This window comes from Colletotrichum fioriniae, assembly GCF_027942845.1.
Source record: "Colletotrichum fioriniae strain IMI 355084 chromosome Unknown scaffold_13, whole genome shotgun sequence".
Taxonomy (NCBI): Eukaryota; Fungi; Ascomycota; class Sordariomycetes; order Glomerellales; family Glomerellaceae; genus Colletotrichum; species Colletotrichum fioriniae.
In genome coordinates, this window is record NW_027076849.1 from 1,331,432 (window position 1) to 1,353,498 (window position 22,067).

The 22,067-nt window shown below is 51.2% G+C and overlaps 7 protein-coding genes across 7 annotated transcripts; 2 read left to right on the forward strand and 5 right to left on the reverse strand.

Moving 5' to 3' along the window:
* Positions 1 to 1,606: 1,606 nt before the first annotated feature.
* On the reverse strand, positions 1,607 to 2,916 carry N0V96_010092 (uncharacterized protein; the record flags this gene model as incomplete). The annotated part of the gene is made up of 2 exons (XM_053199451.1): positions 1,607 to 2,170; positions 2,221 to 2,916. The coding sequence occupies 2 exons, from the start codon at positions 2,914 to 2,916 to the stop codon at positions 1,607 to 1,609; spliced, it is 1,260 nt and encodes a 419-aa protein (XP_053043094.1).
* An 828-nt stretch (positions 2,917 to 3,744) lies between these two features.
* Positions 3,745 to 5,068, reverse strand: N0V96_010093 (uncharacterized protein; the record flags this gene model as incomplete). The annotated part of the gene is made up of 2 exons (XM_065758846.1): positions 3,745 to 3,812; positions 4,459 to 5,068. The coding sequence occupies 2 exons, from the start codon at positions 5,066 to 5,068 to the stop codon at positions 3,745 to 3,747; spliced, it is 678 nt and encodes a 225-aa protein (XP_065612613.1).
* A 4,103-nt stretch (positions 5,069 to 9,171) lies between these two features.
* Positions 9,172 to 10,000, reverse strand: N0V96_010094 (uncharacterized protein; the record flags this gene model as incomplete). The annotated part of the gene is made up of 2 exons (XM_053199453.1): positions 9,172 to 9,912; positions 9,992 to 10,000. The coding sequence occupies 2 exons, from the start codon at positions 9,998 to 10,000 to the stop codon at positions 9,172 to 9,174; spliced, it is 750 nt and encodes a 249-aa protein (XP_053043096.1).
* Positions 10,001 to 13,344: 3,344 nt separating this feature from the next.
* Positions 13,345 to 14,497, forward strand: N0V96_010095 (uncharacterized protein; the record flags this gene model as incomplete). The annotated part of the gene is made up of 3 exons (XM_053199455.2): positions 13,345 to 13,730; positions 13,784 to 13,844; positions 13,904 to 14,497. The coding sequence occupies 3 exons, from the start codon at positions 13,345 to 13,347 to the stop codon at positions 14,495 to 14,497; spliced, it is 1,041 nt and encodes a 346-aa protein (XP_053043098.2).
* A 137-nt stretch (positions 14,498 to 14,634) lies between these two features.
* N0V96_010096 (uncharacterized protein) lies at positions 14,635 to 15,701 on the reverse strand (the record flags this gene model as incomplete). Its single annotated transcript, XM_053199456.1, has 2 exons — positions 14,635 to 14,941; positions 15,016 to 15,701. The coding sequence occupies 2 exons, from the start codon at positions 15,699 to 15,701 to the stop codon at positions 14,635 to 14,637; spliced, it is 993 nt and encodes a 330-aa protein (XP_053043099.1).
* Positions 15,702 to 16,569: 868 nt separating this feature from the next.
* N0V96_010097 (uncharacterized protein) lies at positions 16,570 to 18,147 on the reverse strand (the record flags this gene model as incomplete). Its single annotated transcript, XM_065758847.1, has 5 exons — positions 16,570 to 16,803; positions 17,022 to 17,183; positions 17,254 to 17,396; positions 17,470 to 17,892; positions 17,997 to 18,147. The coding sequence occupies 5 exons, from the start codon at positions 18,145 to 18,147 to the stop codon at positions 16,570 to 16,572; spliced, it is 1,113 nt and encodes a 370-aa protein (XP_065612614.1).
* Positions 18,148 to 19,643: 1,496 nt separating this feature from the next.
* Positions 19,644 to 21,120, forward strand: N0V96_010098 (uncharacterized protein; the record flags this gene model as incomplete). The annotated part of the gene is made up of 7 exons (XM_053199459.2): positions 19,644 to 19,714; positions 19,803 to 19,881; positions 20,013 to 20,407; positions 20,584 to 20,641; positions 20,727 to 20,779; positions 20,846 to 20,968; positions 21,060 to 21,120. The coding sequence occupies 7 exons, from the start codon at positions 19,644 to 19,646 to the stop codon at positions 21,118 to 21,120; spliced, it is 840 nt and encodes a 279-aa protein (XP_053043102.2).
* Between the last annotated feature and the right edge of the window lie 947 nt (positions 21,121 to 22,067).

Consider the following 22,067-nt stretch of genomic DNA (forward strand, 5'->3'; position numbering starts at 1 on the left):
GCCTGGGGGCTTTCCACAACTCTATGCCCCCTGAGTGGCCGATTGGCCAGGAGAAGCCAACATGGGAAGGGTTTCACCATGATTGGGGACATGATGTGGTGCTGAGTGTGGATGATTTCGACAAAGATGAAGATTATGACGATTATCACTGGGTAAAGCTTGGCTATCTCCTGATGAAATGTGATCATACTGTGGCCGAGGTTATTTATCGCATGGGCATGAATCAACGGAAAGATCTCAACACCTTCGCAAAACAACCTCAAGCTTCGAAAAATCAAGAAAACAAGATCGATCGCGAAAAACACGCCGAAAATGATATCAACACGATGCGGAAGACAAGGGAGGGGGGCGTGTACGGGCGCTGTACGAGGCGACGCTGCGGTACTTCATGTTTGTATCAATTTTCTTCGCGATCCTTGCGCTTTCCTGGAGTGGTTTGCCACTTCTTCAGCCGAAAATCAGGCACAAACTAGACGCAGAGTTCACAGACAGCTGCTGGAAGTTCAGGGCTGGCTCGGGACAAAAGAGCGCAAACACGTCAACTCTCGCCTCCTTCTTCTCTGCAAAACGACTGTCATCCTTTTGAAGGCGCAAAGAGCGGCAGATGAAGATCTCCTCCCGAAACCTTTCAGCGGTCCAGAGGCTCCAAGTTGTCTGCATTCCCATCATTCCAATGCACTAGATCAACTTCGCGACCTCCTGAAGAGCTTCGGTCTTGATGAGAAAACCTCCCATCACGTTGAAAAAATAAGGGATTTCTCGAAAGAGAATGAGATCGGCTGGGAAGGGAATGATATGCCTTCAGAGCACCGGGAGTACATCAAACTAGTTCGAGACAAGATAACGGAGCACCGCTCAGCCCTTTTACGCTATTTCAGCTACCAAGACTTGGTCAGTCAATGTTATGTAAATATCTACTGCATACTAGAACGACTGGCCATCGTAGTAGCTTGCGACTCATCCCTGGAGGACAGCTGCCCAGAGTGGGAGCGACTGAAAGAGCTCGAGAGTCCATATGACGACACCGACGATGTCATCATATACCGGTGTCTGATGCTAGCCATTTTATACCGAACAGCTCCGGACAGTGAAAAGATGCTCCGTTCAGGAATATGGGACCAGGTCGTTCCCATTATTTGAATGTGTAGAGGAACTGCTCAGGCTAGGTCATGAATCTCGAGATGCCAACGGGACGCGCTTTGGATTAGAGATAAATCTTCTTTTCATAACAAAAACTTTCACCTTGTTCCTTTTCGATGAGCTACATGATCATTCTAATTACCCTTTGCAATTGGAGCTATTCTTGTCATGTATACCAAGTCTTGTAGTAGCAGAAGGTCTCAATGTCATTCATGAAATGGGAGGCGTGAAGATACAGGTACACTGCAGCTCGTAAATAATATCTCTAATGAGTTACAACCAAACTATGTGGCTGAAACGATGCCAGGGCACGTACACGCACTGAGTCACAATGTCCGTACAAGGTAACCGTCGACGACGCTTGACAAATACATAGAGAATCTGAATGTTTTACATGAGGTATCTCTATTCACGCAACCATAGCATGTGCATACTAATTAATAACTCACCTCTTTCCCATCTCAATCTACTGTCCACTGCCATTATTAACCAACAGGTTCGGCGATCCCTTCGGGTCACCAACGACATCGGGGATAGCAAGCTCCAGGATCCTGTCAGTAACCTCCTTGGGCGTTACAAGACCGCCCTCCAAGCCCCTAAGGTAGCACACCAAGCCGGCGACAAGCGGCGCCGCCATGCTGGTGCCAGTCTTGGTTGCCGTGCCCGTATCAGAGCTGTAGCTAGCAGAAATGATGTCCTGGCCGGGTGCGAAAACATCCAGCTCGGGGCCGTAGGAGCTGCCGTAGATACCCTCAATGATGTTGACACGGCCGCGATCAGGGCGCGTCATGCCGACGGTGAAGGACTCGGGAAGTCTGGCGGGGGAGGTGTCGGTGGCGGGCTGATTGTCGTTGCCGGCCGCGACGACGGTGAGAATGCCCTGGTTGTAGGCAGCAAGAACAGCGTTGTCGAGGGCCGAGACGTTCTTGGCGCTCAGAGACATGTTGAGGACGGACTTGCCCTTTGCGCCCTTAGTCGTGATGTCGTTGACAGCCCAGTTGAGGCCGGTAAGGATGGCTGAGGTGGAGCCCTAAGGACACGTTAGCACAGAGAAATGTGGACGGGAGATGCTGTAATTACCGTAGAGCCGTCAAAAACCTTGATGTCAATGACCTTAGCCTTCTTGGCGACTCCATAGGTCTTGCCGACGATCGTCGCGGCAACGTGAGTGCCGTGACCGTCGGTGTCAGAGTTGGAGCCGGGAGCGACGGTCGACCCGGTGACACCGTTGATACCGAAGCTGGCGCGGCCCTCAAACTCAGAGTGCGACGTACGGATGCCCGTGTCAAAGACGTAGGCAGTCGTGCCCTCGCCGGCAGTGCTATCATAGACGTACTCGGTAGAGCCAGCCGCCTTGTGAGACAGGTCACCCAAGCTCCAGATGCTGCTCGCCTGGGTGGTAAGGTCGCGCTTAGAGAGCGTCGACTCCTGCTCGGTGGGGTCGACAAAGATAGGCTGGTCGACCTCGACGGATAGGACCTCGTCGAGTGCGGCAATCTCCTCGAGGGTCGCGTCATCGAAGCTGCCGCTGTAAGCGTTGAAGTCGCCAATCTGGAACGTCTTCTCCACCGTGCCTGCGGATCCGTCACGGCGGCGGAGGAGGCTGCGCACCGCCTTGTGATGTGCGGTGACGGCTTCGGGCGTGGTGCCGGGCTTAAGCTGAATGATGTACTTGCCGGACATGAGGTCCGTGTCGGCACGGCGGTCGACGCCCTTGGGCGCCGCAAGGGCGGGCACAACGGCGCCGAGGATGGCGAGGAGGGAGGATGCCTTCATCTTGGTTGATCACACGGATTGGCACTGGAAAGTCGACGATGATGACCTTCTCAGGAAGGAGAGGGACTGCTGGATACCAAATGACCTTTAAATGCAGCCATCTTGCCCATCGCGATTGCGGAATCTCCTGTTCATGAGTCGGCCGAGTCGTCTGGGGTTGTTGAACGACTACCTGGATTCTCATTGCGTGACACGGGGCCGATGTCCTATTCAGGAAGCTCGACGGCGCCGTTGCCGCGGGTAGATCCGACCCCGGCCGGCTCCTGTTAATGGTGAAAGGCCAGTATTTCGTCCAGGCTACCAACTAGATCTAAATTTAAACAAGTTCCCCGTCGAAGAAACTGGCTACAAGTGCCCTATCACACGCATTATCCTCGAAAGTCTTGTTTTTCTCCTCGGTGAAGTTATCGCAAACTTGTCAAGGACTGTAGATATCGTATAGCTGGTCTGTTAACCTCGTATTGATGCTTGAAGCATCGCCTTATCCGGACAGCCAAGCCAAAACCCCGAAATTAGCCATGGGTCGCGATGGAACCCTGGCCATGGCGACCTTCCCCATTCTTCCTAACGGCTCTCTCCGCCAAGCTTAAAGATTCCTGCGTAATCGGCCACTGCCGAGCCCCAACAATATCCAGCCCTAGCTCTTAGCCATGCAGTCGCATGAGTCTCAGACTCTCAGTTTCTCGATTTGTAGGGGTCTTGTCCGCGATATCCGTGGATCGTAATCCCATGTGTTCAGCTATTGATGAACTCGGACTACAAAGCTCGCGGGCAACATTTCCAAATCGCGAAAACGAGAATGTAGCTCACTAGACCAAGGTCAGCAGTTCACTTCAGCGCCAAGTATTGCGACTGATCCATGTCCCAATCAACGCAAGCCTGTCGACTCTTCCCACCTGCGGTATCAAGCTTAAATCAAGTTTAAACTTTAATGATACAACTAGGAAATACAGAAAAGGCTGTCCTGATTAACATTTCCATTCGTGGGGGTCAATCGATATTGGCCAGCCTAACACAGTGACACCTTCGCAACGACCGACGAGCTCGCCATCTTCCCAGTTAATCAACTTCTCAATCACTTTGAACCAGCCATATATCGAACCAGTCAACCATGGCACGAAGACTCTGTTCCTTGCACCAACCTGAGAGATTTTCGGTTAGCCAAGATGATCCAAGATGACGAAAAAAGTATCTCGGCGGCTGAGACTCACGCTGGTAAGGGTCTGTTGGATCTCCTTTCACGGCGAAACCATGTGAGACGCCCTGAAAGACCTGAAGGTGATAAATCTTCTTCTCTCTTTGAAGAAAGTCAATTGCTTTTCTTCTTGCTTCGGTCGGGAATGCTTGGTCGTTTTCAGCGCACGAAAGCAAAAGAGGCTCTGTGGTAAATCGGGTCAGCCGTCTCAACTATAACGTTGGAATATCGCGTTCAGCAGTGGCAACGACGATACAGTCGCACTCGTACACGCCAGGTTCGCTGCCTCATCGACAATAATGAAGAGTAGTCGAAGAAGAGCCCAGGTTTGCTGCGGCCAAACTTACTCTTGATGCTGGTGAAATGCTCCTCCTTCAACGCCGTTGGGTGCGCAAATGCACCAGCGGAAACCACCGGCTCCCCATCGCCACCAGCCCCCGCGAGCAAATCACACACAAAAGGTGCACCAAAGCAATATCCAACGCAAGCGAACTTGGTCTCCTTGCCCGTCTCAGCCTTCAACTCGGCGCCAAATCTTTCCTTGACGGCCACTGTCCACTTGGGAACATTTTCCGTGGCGAAGTTCCAGTGCTTGGAGCGCCAGGCCGCCATGTCAAACCCCTCCGGCAGCGGATCGGTTTTGGCATTGCGGTACTTGGAGATGGGGTCGCCGCGGAAGAAGTCCATACCAAGCGCCGTGTATCCCGAGGAAGCGAAGCCGTCCATGATGCACTTGGCGTTGACGGAGAGGCCCCACACGTCCGGGAAGTAGAGGATGACATGTCCGTTGGGCGGTAGGGAGCGCTTCACGTCTGACGGGCGGACGACGTAAGTGGGCACCTCCAAGATGTCTTCCACATCGCCGCGGGGGTTACCTTCGTGAAGGGTGCCGGCCCAACAACACGGTGCCGGTGGCTGGGCGAGGTATTCTTGATTGCTCGATGACTTTTCTGCCATTTTGATTTTTGAGGATAACACTTGAGTCTTCTGTAAACGAATATCTTCAATGGATGCGACTGGGCTTAATAAATCGGGTGGAAACGGGGAGATAAAGGAAATGCCGCATCGGTACCGACTGCACATGGAGTTAGTGCGGCCCCGCGGGGTTTCAAACGGCGGCACACAGACCAGAAGTTCGGTCTAGAAACCTTGTTTGGGAGAGAATGACGTGCTTCGTTTCGCAACTACTTCACCCAGAAGCTTCCCATGGCTAACCTGTGTTCGGGATTTTGACAACGCTGGGGATGGTTTCGAGTGATTAGATTTTAAAAATGACCCATTGGCTACTCTATATAGGGTACAGCTTTTTCTCAGCTGGTGTCGCCCTCTCTACTTCGTGGCAGTAATCTTTGGAGTTTTGATATTTTACCCCAAATGAACTTACAAGTCCTTTTTATTAAAGTAAGGATCTCTTCACCATGATATCGCTAGTTATCATCCGCATTGAGTAGCGTTCGCTTGTTAGTTTCATCATTAATGACCACTTTTCGCACAATTGGTAGAAGATGGCTGCGGCTCTGATTTATCGTGAAGTGAGTGGTTGAAATTAATTGAAGGCCGCGCCCCAAACGCCAGGTAAAATTTGAGTACCAAAATATGAGAGTCCCGTTCTCATGTATTCTTCTTCCTAAACCGAGGCTCACTACTTTGGTTCGTACTACAACCTATCTAATACTATACAAAGACAATCAGATCCAACGACACATTTTTTTTTTCATATCCCATATCCGAACATCTCCCTATACACTAGCCATCCCAGGTACATGACATTGTCAAGGCCGAACGACCACACGGAAGGTTGCTGAGTGAGTTTCCCAGGGCTCCACTTTGTTGCAATGTTCTGGCCATCTTCTTCCCATAAGGCTTTGATGAGCAGCTGATGAGGACTGTTGGTTGCGTTTTATTCCCATTTCGGCCCATTTCGTATGCTTCGACAACGATTCTTGGAGTAAATTGATATTCGTCGACGGGGGTAACTGCAATGAAGGCATCTATTGTCTTTTCTAATTGATTCCACGACTTGTTGACATCCGAATCTGGATCTAGATGCCACAATGTCTCGCCGTTCACAGTAGTGAGAGATTGATTATGTCGGTATCCAACTTTGATATTGTATGGCGTGTATGAAGTGCCAGAAAGTACTCCAGAGGCTTCGGTATCGGCATTATTAGATCTGCAACACAACAGATCCATGAGTTTTCGCCTTGTACAGACAGCGAAGCTTGGTTGATTACTGGAGAGCCGGCCTTGGGCATTGATTCCCCGCCGATCTGTAGATGGCCCAAGGTCCTGCTTCGAACGTGGTAAGATAGCACCAGAGCTCATGACAAGGTGGCTTCTTGACTCTAGTAGATGTCTAAAAGTTGCTGATGTAGAAATTAGTCTCCGATTTATCGATGCGCATCAATGTCAAGTTCATCCCGTATATATAGTTGTGGGCGATGTCTTGCGGAGAATCTCCGCCGTTGAGGGTGTTGTTGTGTGACGTCGGAACTCCTCTCCATAAGGTCTCCCTCGCGAGCGCCACTGCTTATTGGTGCCTTGAAAATGAGAATGCCTCGCTGACCTACCTACATGTACTGCCCCCCCACCACTCTCATCCGGTGAGAGACCAGGCAGCCAATGCAAGGCATCAGCGGGCCACACGAGCTGTCACTCGCGAAAATTTTCTTTGTCCAGCCGCATTTCAATTTCCATTTACTGTCAGGCTTACTTCCATATGTATTAGACATGACCAATTGATTCTGAACCTGCAGGTCGCCTCAAGATGAGGTAGGCAGGCTATCAACACACATGCATAACTATCAACCAACTTGACCGAAGATTGGTTGGCCGTTTTCGCGGTATAGCCAGAGTCTTCGGATGTGACTGCTTGTTTCCAATATTTATGCGGTCTACATTCTTGCTTGCATGGTGCATCGGGCCAAGTTCAATGGTATACCCAACCAGCCGTTTCTAGCAATGCGAAGACGCTGTTCGGTGGCTTTGTATATTATATATAGCGATCCATGTCAAACTTTGTGCACCTAGAGGCACATTCGCCACAATCGATGATGAATATCTCTGAATCTGCCTGTCCACCTTTTTCTTTCCGATGAGTCGGCTTACTCGAGATGACCGCATTGGTTGCAAGCTTTACAGGGCCCATATCTCGGACGAACTGGCCAAGGATCTGGCAAACGGGATATGGCAAGTCAACTATTCGGATTTTCATGGGTAGAACATTCCATACAGCAGCGTTCATGAACCATAATATCTGACTTGATTCTGTGAACCAGACCGGATTCCCAGCTGGACAGTTACATCCTAGCGTTGGAGAGAAAGCTCGAAGTGTTCTCCGAGAATCAACACATCATCCGCACCTTTCGCCAGCTACTAGAACTCGTCGAAGTAGTCAAACAGAACGGAAAAGAACCTCGGGCAGAGATCGGGCGGCTGGTCGTGAATCTATGTACTAGTAGACAATGGCTCCCACAATCTGATATTGACAGGCTGTCGACTACGCCAGTATGTCTTTCTATGTCTCCTCAATTCGAGCCAGATTTATGATGATTATTACAACTTCCTTCCGCCAGAATATATAATAATAACATTCATAAGACAGATACCATTTACAACTCGATTGATTTCGCCGTCGAAATTTTGCTGCTGCATCGTTTCAGCACAGGTGGTGAGAGCCGGCCACCAGGCGAGCATGACTTCAAATGGGACAAAGAGAATACCATCACCGCTGCCCGCACAGCTATCCTTCCCGGAAAAGATGACTCTCCGGATAGTAAAGTATTCGACCACACATTCACCTTACGCGACTTCCAAGAGTTCGGTGACTTTGTCACACAACCTACCGACAATATTCTCGAACACTTGCTAGTGCAAAAACACAAGAAAAGGCCAAATCGAATCACTCTCCTTGTTTTCTTCCATGTGTCTGCAATGGAGAGGATCCATGATTGGAATGAGACATTGAACCCGTCGCAGGTTTGTTCACACCTAAATGATGAACAGAATGTAATTAATTGACAAGACAAGCCTGGTAGTAGATCCTTCATCGACCCCAGCTTTATCAAGGAGACGTTGCAAACTCTGTCGCTCCTACTCCCATACAACGATTTAGAGAGCATAGAATGGTTCAAACGTTATTACAAAAAGTTTCAGCGCACTCTGCCACGCAGATTCAGGTCGTTGAGCGGAATCGACCCTCGTGCCGGGCAGCTGCCGGTTGCTTCAAGACAGGCTGCCAACTACAACTATTGGTTGCCCCGGCTTCTGGAATTGGAGAAAGAATTTCTGAACTATTCTCCACGGACTCTCAGGCAATTCTTGCGTGACCGTCGGCGATACCGTGATTGGACACTGTACTGGGTCGGCCTCGTGGCGCTAGTGCTGACACTTATATCCTCTCTGACAGGTGTGGCGTCTGCCGTTGTGGGTGGCTTGGCCCTGAGGGATGACAAGAACGACAAAGAGTCAGTGACTGCGGCTTGCTGTTGTCGTGACGAAGTCGCCCTCACCAATGTCGTGACAACGGCGAGTATCGCTCCGGCGTCTGCTTCGGTAGTGACTCTAGAGCCAGCTCAGGTGATTGACCCAACGCAGACACTGGTCGTCACAGTACGCGTGACTACCACAATCACGATGACAGAGGCTTAACAGAATCCGTCAATCTTCTAGGCTTCACAGAGTATCAATTGAGGCACGAAGACTTTACATGCGGCTTACTTATGAATAAACGCGTACCTGGACACCCCACCATTCGCCGTCGTCAATTAGTGGCTCCCAAGTCTCCAATGAAAGGTACTCCATCAACATTTGAGACCTCCGTAAGTCAAAGGTACTCGTCAATCTCAGCCGATAGCGCGAGAATCAGAAGTAGATGTACCTGAGAGAGGATCAATTACGACCGTGTTTCTTGACACCGAGATGCACCTTCAGGCGTTCGTTCAATTCGTGTCTATTTTTCCAAGCTCTATAAGTCTATGTGTGACATTTCATTCACGCAGCTTCTAGCCTATGCCGCGCTTTTATTCGTTTCAAAACAGGTATAAAGAGTATCCGGGTATCTATGAGCTCTCGTACTTGGCCAAGATGCTCTCAAAGTCTTTCCAGTTGTGCATAACATCAAAAGCGCCAAGCTCCTCGCTGAAGAGCTTGATCATGGAGTCCAGCTTCTCCTGGCCCTCCTCGTAGTAGGGTCCGACGTATCCCAAAAGGGGAATGCCGGCGTTCTTGGCAGCGGTGGCACCGCTTCTGCTGTCCTCGATAGCGATGCACTCGCTGGGCTTGTAGCCGAGCTTCTCGCACGCGTGGAGGTAGATGGCCGGGTTGGGCTTAGAGACGGGGGGGTCGATGCTGCTGGCAGCGGAGAAGATACCGACGTCGGGCTTGTCAAAGAACTGGTCCATCTTGGTCTTCTCAATAGAGGCGACGACGCGGGGCATGGCAGAGGAGGAGACAATGGCCATGTGGTACTTCTTGTCCTTCTGGAGCTTCTCGAGGACCTCGATGACGTTCTCGCAGGGCTCGGCCTTTGCGCGAAGGTTCGCGATGGTGGTGTCGAGCTCCTTGGCGACCCATTGGTCGAACTCGTCGGCGGGGATGGTGAAGCCGTGGCGGGCGCAGAGGCCGGTCATCATGCTACGGAAGTTCTGACCGACGAACTGGTGCATGAGCTCGGTGCCGCCATAGCGCTTCTCGAAGCCGAACTTCTCGAGGATCTGGTTGGCGAGTTGGGCGCAGGCCTCGAACGCAGCGTTCTCGGAGAGAACGAGCGTGTTATCGCAGTCGAAGAGGAGGCACTTGATCTGTCATGAGAGCGATTAGATGGATTGCTCTTGAGATAGCTCATAAGATTGAGCGATTGGAGCTAGGATCTTTACTTACTTGAGGCATCTTGAAGGATGTGAAAGGACAATTCTAAGGATGAAGATACGAGGGAGAAAACAGAGTGAAGAGAGAAAAGAAAGAAACTTTGTTACTGATGGTGACGGATTTTCAATGATCGGCGAGCTTGTGAAAGGTGGGGGTCATCTTCAGGAACAACGCGACGGTCCCTGGGCGGATCATGGATGGAGGGGCAAGTGGGTTCCAAAAAAAGAGCGCAGACAGGTTTCAGGAATACGGCGCTGCATTTACTTCCCTGTCGAGCATGTCTTATCGCAAGCTTCGTTGCCAATGACAGCAAGGCGTGGACAAGAAAGGTCAAGGATATTCCTGACAACTCCTCCGAAACTATACTCAATCATCTGGTATCAACGGCATCTCTCCTCTTGATCTGACACTTGTCTTCAACATGAGGCTTTGAAATGGCGTTCCTCTCTACACTTCTTTCCGATATGACCCACATCGAGGGGTTGGAGGGGCAGACCTCGAAAGGAATACTCTATCGGCCCGCTCATTGATTCTCTTCGAGATGACCAACGGGAGGCTGCGAAAAGGACCGAAAACCTTCGGTCAACGGTTATGCGACGGCATGATGTCATTTGATGACGTAGGGCGCAGGAAGACTCCATCAAAGTGTGGATTTGGTGCAAAATGGATCCCGGTCTGACTCGTGAGCCGCGACAGCCGTCGACAACGGTAGACCCTCGACGGTGAGGTGGATAGTGGACCGTTTTGATTTTGGACAACATCTTTTCTGGGGTTGGCATCTTGATTAACTCTTTGAGCTGTTGAAGGTGCTAAGTTGAGGCGTCGTGCTCTCGTGAAGCCTTACTTGGTTAACCAAGACACATCCAACTTAATCTGCCTCAGGTCCGTGTTTTGGTTATCAAATTGGCCGCCAGCTTGGGATACCAATTCTTTCGTAATACCTAGATATTTACTTTCATCTGAAGGTGTTTTCTTCTTCAAGTCCTTCGAGTCTTTCGAGTCCTTCTTTTGATCGGTTTTTGAAGTTGTGTTCTCCTCTTCATGTGAGGCTTTAGTCGATCGTGCAGAGCCGCATTGTGCAGCAACTGTGCTTGAGGCTTGGCGTCGTGAAGATTCGGAGGGTCTACAGCAATTGATTTAGCTGAGATGAAGCAAAAAGAGATGGAAATAGTGTTGGGACTCACAGTTCTGTCTCTCGGGGAGGTTGAGGTTCCATTGAGCCTTGTGGTTTATCCGCCTCAGCGTCGTTGGGCTTGTGCTCGGTCGAAGGCTTGACGGGCTGGACGGGCTGGACGGGCTGGACGGGCTGCTCCATCTCTGACGAAGTCATAAGCTTCTGCATATTTGTGAAAGTCAGCTCTTGCAGCTCAATAATTGACAATAATCTAGCCAGCGGAACTGCGGTACCGCCAGCCTGAGTATATTTTGTTAGTCAATTTGATTGTCCACCGCTAGCTCGTACCTGAGTAAGAGTGACTAGAGTCTTTTTGACAACTTTCACTTCCTCGGGGCGTTCTGAAAGACTCTAGAAAACGATGAAGAGTTGTGGATGTGCAAGATCGCCGTAACTCATCCAGGTTGAAGACGTGCAGAAAATCCGAAGAGGAGAGAGTGAAAGAGAAAGTGCGAGGCGCGGTTATCGGAGTCCTAAATCGACTCTACAAAGTCAAAGGGGGAGCATGAAATAGCTGTTAGCTTTTTGGGACCCTAATATATTGAGGACTAACCCACGATAACAGTGACAATTAAAGCCCTAGTGTCTATATCCTTTTTCTTTTTCCTTCTTGGATTAATCTCGGCCATTCGATTATCTCTCTTCTTAATGGTATCGTGAAATGCAGAGAAATCAATGGCTCTGCCTAGCCGTAGCTTCGTGAGGGTGTGGCAGGATGCAGGAGACATGTCGCATTGTGGACAAGGTCTCCTTTGGCCAGTAGCTACAACATGCTCCCAACAGGCTTCACTGGGAGATTACCGATGGTCCGTCGTTCTGATACACCCGAGCCCCTGATTTATTCCACGTGAGTCTCTTTTAGTGATAGGAAGGATAGTTGGGGCATATGAGCAAGTGAAGGGTCACCGGAAACACCGCCACACTGGCGGACGCAGCATTTAGAGCTTCCAAATCACAACCAATTCTTGGAATCATCACTAAATACCGTTACGGGCTTCAAATTACAGAATGCTAGAACGGAGTTCCACGAAAACAGTCACTCCGAAAACGCCTTTCTAAAGACTATTACACACGCCCCAACGCCTTCTAACTTCTGAGTCCATCGCAAATCACCTTGCTCACGGCGGCAAAGCGCAGCAAAGCGCAGGACATGTCCTACGATCCCACATTAGCTCTTAATTCTATTGGCCCCAAAGAAGAGGTGTGTAGGCTGTTTACACTTCTAGCAAGGGTATCAAGCACATCACGCGTGCTTGGTGGCGCGTCCGCGTCAACTCTGGGTTCCTTTCTTCCAGGCTTGGCAAGGCAACTGGTCGCCTTGTCGTATGCCAGCCAATTACTCGGTGTGGACAGCTCGGTCAATCGCTTTCTCGACCGTTCCCTTGGTGATTCGAAGCCCCTTGTCTCTTGAACCATCGCTCAGAAGCATTGGGGGCCGAGAACTCGATGGCAATCCCGTTCACCGTGGCCAATGGTGTTGGAAGCCTCCCTCAGTATGAAACACAACACCAACAGGTGCTTGTTGTTCTTCACAATCATCTATACATCCTGCGATACAAAGGATATCATCGCGGACTACTGGTTGATGGAGCACAACAGTGCTGGCCTCCCTTCTTTTAACATAGCTCATCCAGTCTGAACGATTACCCGCACCGTCAAAGGTGTTGTTTTCAGCGGATGTCATCCATCAAAAATTTTCCGCAAATTTGTGCATTCACCCGTTGGTTCACGGCTTTGAAACACCTTTGGGTGGGCTATGTTACTCTAGGCAACCAAGGCGCCTTCTTTCCGAATGCACTATGCGGACTTGGGCAGGGTACAGATTCATCGAGTAGTATCCTTATATCAACCAAGACAATTTTCCAATGGAACTTCAAGTCAATGGCCCATATAAGCTGATTTGTTGTGTTTATACTGATTAGATAATCTGAGATCCTTCCCAACATTAGCGTTGAAGTTTCCAATGTGCCATGTCCACAACGGGCTCCGTCAGCTTACGCCCCCGCACAACACCGCAAAAGTTCATATGAAGGCACATTAGCAACTCACCAGACTGATATGATCAAGACTATGAGCTATGGCACCGCGAACTCGTGAAGAACTCCTCGCCTATGGCATAGTCGATCTTTCAATCGAGGCCGTAAGTTCACACCAGCCCACCGCCCACTGCCCTTTATTCCTACATACCTAGATGATAACAACGCATCTTCGTCGCCAGGAACTCGCTGCCCGACCTCTCCGTGATCCGCAACGTGGAGACCCTTACTTTGGACGAAATGACTTCTTCGCGATGCGAGAACATCGAGCGACGCGCTTGCGTGAGTCCCATCACCTGCGATATCTCCCCGGCTCCATTCCAGAGCAGGTTCGCGAGGAAGACCGCAAAGTCACCATGAGAGACGGCCATGACATCGCCATTCGGGTCTATACCCCCGTGAAGGCCCCCTCCAAAGGTAGCCCGCTCATTGTGATGTATCACGAGGGCGGGTGGTGCATGGGCGATCTTTCCGATGAAGAGGTGAACTGCCGCCTGTTCAGTAGGGATCTCGGCGCAGTGTGTATCAACGTCGAGTATCGGTAAGTTTCCAGTTTGAGCCTCAATGCTCGATACCCATACTAACTTCATGCAGGCTCGCCCCTGAATTCCCCTTTCCAACAGGTGTCAATGACAGCTGGGACGCGTTGCAATGGGTAGCTCATTTGTACCTTCTCCTCAATTGCACCATGACTGACCAAGTATCGTGTCTTAGGCCGCTGAGAACGCAACCGAACTAGGCGCAGACCCTTCCCAAGGCTTCATCATTGGTGGCGGCTCCGCAGGGGGTAACATCACAGCGGTTCTCGCCCACCTCGCCCGCGACAACAATCTCTCCCCGCCGCTCACAGGACAATACCTCTGCGTCCCAGCTATCATGTGTCTCGCTCCTCCCGAGTCCATACCCGAGCAATACCGTCCCGAGTATCTCAGCCACCCCTCTGTTACGCCGTGTAAAGACCCCGTCATCGGCAACACCGCCGGCGATGGGGAAGCGGCACTGCGTGCTATCATTCAACCCGACCTGGAGAGTCCCCTCTTCATTCCGTTCCACTATGGTAGAATCGGTCAAGGCCACAAGGGGCTGCCATCTGCATACTTCCAGCTGGCTGGGTTGGATCCCTTCCGAGATGAGGGCCTTATCTATGAGCGGGTTCTGAGGGAGGAAGCAGGGGTCAAAACGAAGCTTGATATGTATGCTGGGCTACCTCACTACTTTTGGACCAATTGGCCACTCCTGGAGAAGAGCAAGACCTTCGTGGAAGATACGGTAAAGGGCATTCAGTGGCTGTTGGAACAGAAGACATAGTGACGAGCGCCGTTCTCTGAGGTCGTTGATCCTGTTGTGCATCAGCCTACGAGGTTACGTGTATTAATCACGTCATAACTGTCGTTCGGCGCAGATCAGCCACCTATGATCAGTCTCATGCTTAAACGTCGTTATGCTTAAATACACAACAATGCTCCCTTCGTGTCATCTGCCAACTTGGCCCTCCATAATCGGTTCTCGTTCAAGATGAAGATTTCTCCATTGCGGCCGAAGCAGAAGTTGGCAGCACCACCCTGAACAAGAATCTTTCCTAGCAAAACACCCCCGGCAGACCAAATGTTGACACCGTCACCACAGCCGCTATACACATTTCCGTGTACGTCGCACTTGATGCCATCCGGGATGCCGGTATCAGCCATGGCAAAGAGACGTCTGTTTGTCAAGAAGGGCTCCCCTGAGTATGGGACCAAATCGAATGCGTAACTGCCGTTATTTATCAGCCAGGATCTCATACATGTGGCGTATCCTAGTTTTGAAGCCATGCCATAAAAACTCACATTGTTGACGCTCGTGTGAGATCAGTTGAGCCATCACCATGAATCCAGTCCGTATCCGTAATGTACACAGTCTTCTCGTCAGGGCTGAAGCAGATACCATTCGGCCGACCAAAGCCATCAGCCATAGCCCTAATCGAGCCACGGATGGGGTCGTATCTGTAAACTTGATTGGGAAGCTTCGGCTTCGGCCGGATACCCTGCTCATAGCCATAGATCGGGTCGGTGAACCACAAAGAGCCGTCACTGTGCACCACAACATCGTTGACAGAGTTGAACTCCCGTCCGTGGAATGAGTTGACCATCATACGGGTCTGGTAGGGCGGTTCCGCCTCCATAAAGACCAGGCCTCCAGGCGCAGAGTGCGTGCCCTGAGCGCAGAAGACGACCCCGTCCAGGTAGTTGACGCCTCCGTTGGCCATCGTTATGATGGCGGGGTTAATCTCCTCACACTTCGTCTTGGAACTGCCATCGGATGGTAGCGTGACGCGGCAGATCTGAATTTTGCGACCGCCGGCCGCATGGTCGTTGTATTGGTTGCTAGTAATGAAGAGCGTGTTATTGCGCTCAATGAAGACGCCTGCCTCGTGAGCGAAAGGGTAGTCCTGGTTCTCGTGCAATAACTCGAGCGACGGTGCGGAGCCGAACAGCTTCTTGACTCGGTCGTCGTAAACGACAAAGTTAGCCATTGCGAGAAGCTGAAGATGAGTATTGTGGTGAGATGATTAGGACAGTTAACGTCGTATTTCCTTCAATTGCCAAGAAGGTTCTTCGAGAAGTACTGCGGAAATTCTTGGCGTCGACGTTTTCAACGGTTGGACGGCGGTTGAAGAGCAATCAGTTGGCGTGTTTTTGTGTCTCCAGGTCGCACGGATGCGGGGCACGATTGCGGGCACGATGCACCTGTTCCTGTCACAGGATAGAGTTCGTGGGTCTGTGGCCAGTGTTCGGCCTGCGTTCGGCAAATGTCTCAAGAACTGCGTCTCCCTCACGTGCATAGTCACGGGTCGGCCTTTACACAAGGAGGGGACTACGAATATTGATCGTATTAGTCTACTCAGGGATTGCGCGTCAAGATAATTTCAGTTTTACCGGAGGCCAACCGGCTGCTGTAGAGTGTAGACTATTAACATGCTAGTTGCAGTCCAACCCGCGTCACCGAGTCAGGGTACAGGAAGTTCGACTCTTATGTATTGAGGTCGATGAGTATCGAGAGCCCTTCCCCATCTGGTGAATTTCTGGCTCTCAGAGAAGTTTTCAAATATCAGTTCCACCCAAAAGATGATCCTCTCGCCAGTTGAGCCATGAAAATGGGATTTAACAATCCACTTTATGAGACTGGCTGGTCTTGGCCGTGCCAGGGCAACTGCATGAAGATTGCCAGCAAACGTAGAAGATGCCATACCACAGATGATCGATTTCAGAATTCTGCTTTCATTCTTACCAAGAATTTCACGTCAACTTCACTCAGGAAATCTACATCCAGTGCCCCCCCTTTTTTTTGGCCGCAATGGCTCCCAATCTGTGCTTTGAGTCTTGACCCAGGAACGACCACAACTAAGCCCTAACGTCTTCGATATCCCAGACTTCGTGCTTGCTGTCTCTATCATGGCTCGTATTTTCAAAGTCATCGCCGGCAAATAGGCGATCAACATCTTCCAGTTCCAATCCTTTGGTTTCAGGGAAGAACAGGTAGATGACGGGCACCCACGCGGCGTTCAGAACCGCAAAGATGATGTAAGTGCGCCATCCAATACTCGAAATGGAGATTGGGGTAATTTGCACAACCATCTTTCAAGTTGGTAAGCAGCTGCCCATTGTTTTCGGTCTATTTAGAGGTGACTCACGTAATTGAAAATCCAGTTGGTTGCGCTGGAAATGGACGAGCCCAGTTGCCGAATCCGCAGAGGCAAAATCTCCGACCTGTAATACGAGCACGGCAGTTAGCGCAAAAACTCCACACGAAGCGCAGAACAGCTAGATGAGGAAACTTACGGGTAAACCCAGACAGTTGCCTGGAAGCCGATGGTAAAGGCACCCTGGAAAACGAACAGCATAGCCGCAGCGCCAATGCCAGCTGATTTGGCGATGGCAGTAGAGTTCTGGACCTGGTAGATGAGAGCTGCTTGAACTGCCATGACGGCCGCCATGACGCTAATCATGGACAAGAGCTGTCGGATCTCGTTAATTTGACTTTTTCCCATCACGCTTTGGGGAAATGAAAGGGGGATGAATATTTACCAAGGGTCGTCTGCCCACGCGATCGACCAAGAACCACGGAATAAACGAGGCAACGAAGAACCAAGTCTGTAGGAATCCAGACATGAGGCTCGACATGTGACTATCGAAACCGATGCTCTTCTCGAATAGGGTGCCGCTGTAGTCTTCAGTAGGGACAGCCGTCAGTATATCTTATCCAAAGAGACAGAAATAATTGTAGTCATGAATGCGACTCACAGATGATAGCATTGATTCCTCCGAGCTGCTGTGCACCTTGTAAGAAACACGCGATGAGGAATCTCCTCTGGCTCTGAATACGGTCTTGCACCAAGAGATCTCGCCACGAACTCGCGCTGTTTTCGGCCTCGTACGATACCGTCTGCGTGATCGAGTTGTGCAGAGCATAGATTGTGTCCTCATCCTCGTCGCACTTGAGGCGCTTCAGGACGGCTAGGCATTCATCTGAGCGGTTGTGTGACGCGAGCCACCGCGGGGTCTCTGGTATGAGCTGCAGAATGATAAACATTGGCAGGATGCAGATGCACTGCAGAGCAACCGGAACTCTCCAGGCGTAGCTTTCACGATGTGACGAGAAGGCGTAGTCGATCCAGTAGATGAGGAAGATTCCAAAGTTCAGGGTAGAAAGTTGTGCGCAGACGTCTGTAATTCCTGACGTTAGCGAAGCTCTATGCAGTGTCTTGCATCTAAACTCGGTCGAGATGCCCGACAACCTCGAATGCATGAATGGGAAAGTTCCAACTTACAAATGCCTCGGCTTGCCTTGGGGCTGAACTCGGCCTGAAGAACAGGAACAGTGGAGTTGACGATACCCATTCCGACACCCGAGACGATTCGCCCGACAATCATCTGGGCGCGTCCATACGAAGCGGCTTGAATGATTGCACCGACGACCATGATAGAGCAACCAGTTCCAATGGTCTTTCGACGGCCATATTTCTCGCCGAATATCGCCGTTGCTACACAGCCAAAGAAACAGCCAACTAGAGGTACTAGAGTCAGCTGACCGCGTCCATAGACTCCAATTTTCATCGTCAAGTCGACTTGCCTTCGTAGATTGCCACAATGAGACCCGTCATGGTCGGATCCGGAGAGTCGAAAGTCGAGTTGAATGCCGGAGCATTGACTAAAGGGAACCGTTAGAAAGTGATCCAACTCTTGGCAGCTCGTTGTAGCTGTAGAGATAACCTACCCAAGCCTCCCATGAGGCCATTGTCATAACCAATGAGCATAAAACCCAAGGATGTGAGAACGCTGACGGCCAAGACAAGCCGCTGCCCTCGAAGTTCACCCATCTTGAGTGAATGGTATCGTCTTTGTAGACTCGCGGAGTTGGAAGAGGATAGCGTGTAGGAAAGAAGCGGCTCTTGCACCTTGAGCGTGCGATAAGCTCACTGTCTGAACTGAACGAGAACGCTTCCCCGCGAAAGCTGTCGTCCGAAGGTTCTCTGTGAATGTTTATAAACACATGGACACAATTCAAGAAACGATCGGACAGTTCGTGATCATACGCCAAGTATCAAGATCGACGTGGTTAGTACCACTTCCCCGGGAATCCACACAACACGGGGTAGAGCATTTCTGCGGGGGGTTTGGGGTTTCACTACGGGAAGGGGAGACTTCGAATGCCGTCTGAGCCGTCTCGAGACCAATCGCGTCAAACTTTTTCTGGCAACTTGCTCAATCGGACGGCAATTCAGATGTTGACACGCAAGCAAAGGAGTGGTTTTCTGGATAACCGACGCAGGCAGAGTTTCTGCTGGTGAGACGCGTCGGCTACTGAAAGTTTGGACTCTCTGGTTCGCATTCGTGGCGTTGTAGCTTCTTTGTGACCGCGTCACGACTTGAGCGTCGGCAATTGACAATCTTCAACAGTCAGAAGACTTGAAGGTCGGCAAATGCCAAAACATTTTGGAATGGATCTAGGTCAGCTGTTCAATGTTCGTTTGCCGAAAGATCTCAATTGCCTTGCAGTAGCCATCAAATAGTGTCCCTTACTAGAAAAGGGCGTCTTTGCCATTGCGTTTACACGAGAACAATACGATGTGCTGTGGCATGTTTGGTGCCATCCGCGATTCATGCTCCAGTTTACTGTGACCGATAGCGGCGGCAATTGAACATTCTCGGCTATCAAAGCTCGGCCTTCGATCCGCGCCCTTCTCCCAACCCCTCACTCAGGGCCCTCTCAATCGACCTTATGAACCAACTCATCTAAGCCTTTGGATGTCTACCTCCGTACCTACGGAATAGCCCAGATATCCTAGTCCAGACACGACGCCGACGAGTACCTCTCGAACAGGAATAGCCCGTGCTCTGTTACCTACCTATCATCAAGGTGCATACCAAAAGTCTCGAACCGTCCGCAGGTCTGTTACAAGGGTCCAACTGTCAAGATGGTCCAATACAGCATTAGAAGCACAGACAACACCACCAAGGGCCGCCTAGCTCTAGTGACAGGGGCGAGGTAAGTGGCCATCCCACCTTGAACCCCTCCGCTAGTGAGGCTGTCATCGTATGTTCCCGCTGACCAGATAATCTTCCTCGGCGATCAGTGGTGGCATAGGCTCATCCGTTGCCCATGCTCTCGCCGCAGAGGGCTGCGATGTCGCATTACACTATTCGTCAAGCCAGGTACGGCATCACCGATGACAGATGGGGAGGGGCGCCACGGGTGCATGGGGGACCGTACGGGTCTACGGCCCGTGAGGCCACCCACGCAAACCACGGGCCTAATCTCTTCGGTATATTAACATCCAGAACAGGCGAAGGCGGATGCTCTAGCTCAAGAGCTGCGCGATAAGTATCCATCGCAGCTCTTCGTCCCCTTCCAGGCCGACCTCTCCTCCAGAGAATCGACCCGGAACCTGGTGCCCAGCATCTTCGCCAACGGCGAGGTCGCGCAGAAGCACAAGGCCGTCTCGGTGCTCGTCGCCAATGCCGGCCTTGGTCGCCGGATCCGCGACCCGGCGGACATTGGCGAGGACGACTGGGACGAGATGATGGAGGTCAACGCCCGCAGCCAGTTCGTCGTGACAAAGGCCTGCCTGCCCGGCATGCGCGCTCAGGGGTGGGGCCGTGTCGTTCTCGTGGGCAGCATTGCGAGCCGCGGTGGGGGAATCAACGGGTGTCACTACGCCGCTACCAAGGGTGCTCTCTGGTGAGTATTTGCCCAGTCCTCTTTTTTCTTCTTACCTTTTGAGATGTGCCTATCCGCTCTTGGCATGTTCGTATATCTTCTTCATTAGTTTCCCGGCGGGATGTCCCGGTCTTCTGGGGTCGTTTACGGCGAGACCGAGAAATGGGGGCCGAAGCTTGTCTAACTCTAAGCCGCAGCTCAATGGGTCTTAATTTGGCCACGTTCTTGGCACCGGAGGGTGTTACCGTGAACATTGTAAGCCTCAACATTCATCGTCTTCGGGCCGAGGGTCGAGTGATGTATGGACTATTTATTGAGCTGTGCTGACATTGCTTCTCAGGTTCTGCCCGCCATGATTGGGGCCACTGGCATGATTGCCACACCGAAATCAACGTGAGCAGCAGACATCTGTCGTGTGTAGTCACGTCTTGGCATTCAACTGACAAGAGCACCCTATAGAACCTGGGATAGCAAAGATGACCTTGAGGAGTTGAGGTCCACAGATCCGGGGCTGGCCATTGCTGCCAGCGTCCCGGTCCACAGATTAGGCGCTCCCGAGGAAGTGTCAAACGTTGTCGTAATGTAAGTTACCGAACTGACCGGCGGGAACTATTGTGGTGCCTCTTTGGTCTTGCTCAATTTGTGCTGACCCGTGATCGCCGTCCGCCCCCAGGTTTGTCAAGACTGGATATCTTACTGGCCAAGAGCTGGTCCTCGCCGGCGGGTTGAAATGAGTGCCGAATGAGAGGGAGGAGACTCCGAGACTTTTCTAACCCACCGAGGCAAATAATAGAGATGATTCGCCGAATGGAACGCTATTACTTGGGAAAAGAAAATGGAATCGTTTCTGCTCCGTCGCAGATGACGAGCAGCAGCTTTTTTGTCTTGTTGGTGATGTCCACGCGATTGGACATGGATGTTGAGACCAACCTTGTAGAGAGTTTAACAGGGTCTCGAATCCTATGCAGCTACGACTATGCTAGTTAGTACGGATAGTATTAGTGCAGATTCTAAAGTGCTGTCAAGTACTCCCTACCGTTTCCCCCCTTAGAAGTTAGCTATGCCGCCATAAACTCAAAGTTCAAAGGAAGAGGGGATTTGGGACGAGCTAGCTCTCGATCGGTAATACCTGCGAAATATACCCAACTCCTAAAAAGTATACATTTGTGAAGTCTTTGGAGTCGCAAAACAGGGTAGTGCGTAAACCTTCAGCATCAAAAGGTGCGTCATGCATCGAATTTTACGCCGACAATACCACCGCTAGACAAAAAAAACATTAAAACCCCCCCAACTATCGCCGAAACAAGCCAGCCACATTGCCGTACTTCCGTGGATGACGGACGACCAGCCCTGGATTGCCGTGCCGATGCTCTCTTTACCCCCTTCTCATCCGGGCTCTTACGCCTCCAGAGTCCCCAGAGTCCCCCCTCAGTTGTGCTCCACTCAGTCCAAACACCATCGGTCCATCACCAACCGCCGCGTTGGCCCGACATTCACCGCGCGCTGCCGTTGCCGCTTCCGCCGCCGCCGCTGCCCCCTCACGCCCACACGCTTGGACCGAGGAGGAGGAGTAAGAGAAGGAGGAGAAACCGAGCACACCGAGTCGCCGACGTAATAATCGCAACACCATGTCTGTGGACACCGCTGCCGCCGCCCCCGTCACCGACCGCCGGCCTTCTAC